Here is a 2,500-nt window from a genome sequence, read left to right as displayed (position 1 = left end):
AGGGACAAGAGTTGGCTCCTTCACTACATCAAATATGTTGAAACACTTAAGTATAAAGCATGGCACAGAATTCCAAGAAGAAAAGAAAAAAGAAGACAAAAGGAAAGAAGAGACGAAAAGAACACTGAATATCGACAGTTCAACTATGATTAAACGGACAAAAGTTGGCAGTCCTTTTGTTAAGCAACAGACTTTACATGAAGTTTTCCAGCAACGTAAAATTTGTGATATAAATGATAGCAGAGCCCAGAAAATTCATAAATACATTGGAGAAATGATTCCACTTGACCTCCAACCTTTTTCTGTTGTAGAAGACCTTGGCTTCACAAGACTGTTGAACCATATAAGCCCAAATTACCAAATTCCCTCTCGAAAGTATATTAAAGAAAATATTATACAATATATATATGTGAAGGTTAGAAATAAGATACAGGAGGAAATCAACAGTACTACTCATTTATCACTGACTAGTGATGGCTGGACTGCTAGTTCAGCAAATGTTTCATTTTTAAGTGTAATATCTCACTGGATCACCAATAATTTTGAGCAAAAAAGCGCAATTCTAAGAATTTGTCCATTAGAAGTATCACACACTGCAGGAAATATAAGTGAATGTATCAGAGAGACAGTACAGCAATTTAATATTTCTCATAATAAAATTCATCTCCTCGTAAGAGATAATGCAGCTAATATGGCAGCAGCAGCTGTAAAAGCTCATTATGAGTCATTACCTTGTTTTCTACACACCTTGCAGTTATCCATTAATGATGCCATATTTACACAAAAGTATGTGAAGGATATATTATCTATTTGTAAACAAATAGTTGGGCACTTCAATCACTCACCAGCAGCTTTTGCAAAGTACCAAGAATACCAGAAAAGATTTAATTTACCAGATCATAAATTTATTCAGGATATCCAGACAAGATGGAACAGTCATTATTACATGATGTCCAGAGTATTTGAACAAAAAAGTGCTCTTATCTCATATTGCAGTGATCATGCAAAACCACATTGCTTAGAATCCAACCAATGGAAGATTTTAGAGAGGATGCTAAAAGTACTTAAGCAGTTTGTTGATTGTACGAATTTATTAAGTAATAGAGAAGCGACTGCCTCTATTATCATACCACACATTAATAGTCATTTCTCACTTTTTTGATATGGGAGAAGAAAAGGGACTGTTTGATGGGCTGGGTTCAACACTGACAGCATGGAAAGCCTCTTTCAATGCTAGATTTTGCAGTTACCTAAAGGACAAGAACTTAATACTGGCAACATATCTTGATCCAAGATTCAAGACTACTTTCTTAGAAAGTAACTACCAAGGAATGCCTAATGAAGAGGTTATTGCGGTTTGGATCACCGAAGAAAGTCAAGATATCTGTACTGTAACTGAAGGAAATTTTGACGCCTCTCCTGAAATACCACAAGGCATAGACTCATCTGATGTGTCTGAAGAAAAAAATGATAATGAAAGTGACTTTACCTTCAGCTTTGAAAAATGCTTCTCTGAATTAAAGAAAAAGGGACAAGAAAAAATGGAGCTAACGCCTGACAAAGGATGTGATAATGCAAATAGCAAAACTAGGAACAAAAGAATTTCAAAAGAACATGAAATGTCCAAATATATTTCTTTGAAGAATATAGAAAATAATGAAAATCCTTTGCAGTGGTGGAGATTAAATGAAAATGAATTTCCTATCATGGCCCTTTTTGCCAGGAAATATTTGCCTGCACCTCCCTCTTCTGTTGAAAGTGAAAAGAAATCGACTGAAAGGTGAAACCGGTGAGATGCTAATGTTCTTACATTACAATCTAAGAATATTGGGACTTGAATATGAAAAAGTACCTTCAAGGAATCTACTTAAAAAAAAAAAAATTCTAAACCTTTACCCTTTTCATTTCATTTTATAAGAAACTTTTTTCTTTTTTGCTATAACAAAACCATTTATGTTCCTTATGAATGCATGATTAATAAAAGTCCTTTGTCCAAAAAGTATTTGTTTCTTAAACCAGCTTCAGAGTCTGAAAATAATCATGAATTCATTGCAGGTATCGGAATCGGGACTCGTATCGGAATCCGAATCGGAGTTTTAATGAGGTATCAGGACTCGTATAGGAATTGTTATAAGATTTGGTATCGTCCCATCACTAATATATATACATATACATATATATATATACATATATATATATGTATATATATACACATATATATATACATATATATATACACATATATATACATATATATATATATATATATATATATATATATATATATATATGCATTGTTAAAATCGACAGCGTTGGTGAGGTTGTTGATCTTCTTGTGAGTATTCTCCAGTTTTCTAACCAATATTCTGCCATTTGGAGGGTGGGCATAGACCAAGTTGCCAAAATGATTAATTTATTTCAACGTTTCGTCTAACAAAGAGACATCTTCAGGAAATACTGTAACATAGATAATAATGATGTACAGAAATAAAGAAAACAA

General features: G+C 32.8%; 1 protein-coding gene across 1 annotated transcript in view; it reads left to right on the top strand.

Annotated features, from left to right (window-relative positions):
* LOC143038316 (zinc finger BED domain-containing protein 4-like) overlaps nucleotides 1-1,784 on the top strand; it is a 7,994-nt gene extending 6,210 nt beyond the window's left edge. The window contains exons 2-3 of the mRNA XM_076207340.1: nucleotides 676-1,071; nucleotides 1,247-1,784. Coding sequence (XP_076063455.1) covers nucleotides 676-1,071; nucleotides 1,247-1,784 — 934 coding nt within the window. The remainder of the gene's footprint in view (nucleotides 1-675; nucleotides 1,072-1,246) is intronic.
* The last annotated feature ends 716 nt before the right edge of the window (nucleotides 1,785-2,500 follow it).

Source organism: Oratosquilla oratoria, chromosome 24 (assembly GCF_046742065.1).
Source record: "Oratosquilla oratoria isolate Oo_2021 chromosome 24, ASM4674206v1, whole genome shotgun sequence".
Taxonomy (NCBI): Eukaryota; Metazoa; Arthropoda; class Malacostraca; order Stomatopoda; family Squillidae; genus Oratosquilla; species Oratosquilla oratoria.
The sequence above is the reverse complement of the archived record's forward strand: the minus strand, read 5'-3'. Positions and strand labels throughout refer to the sequence as shown.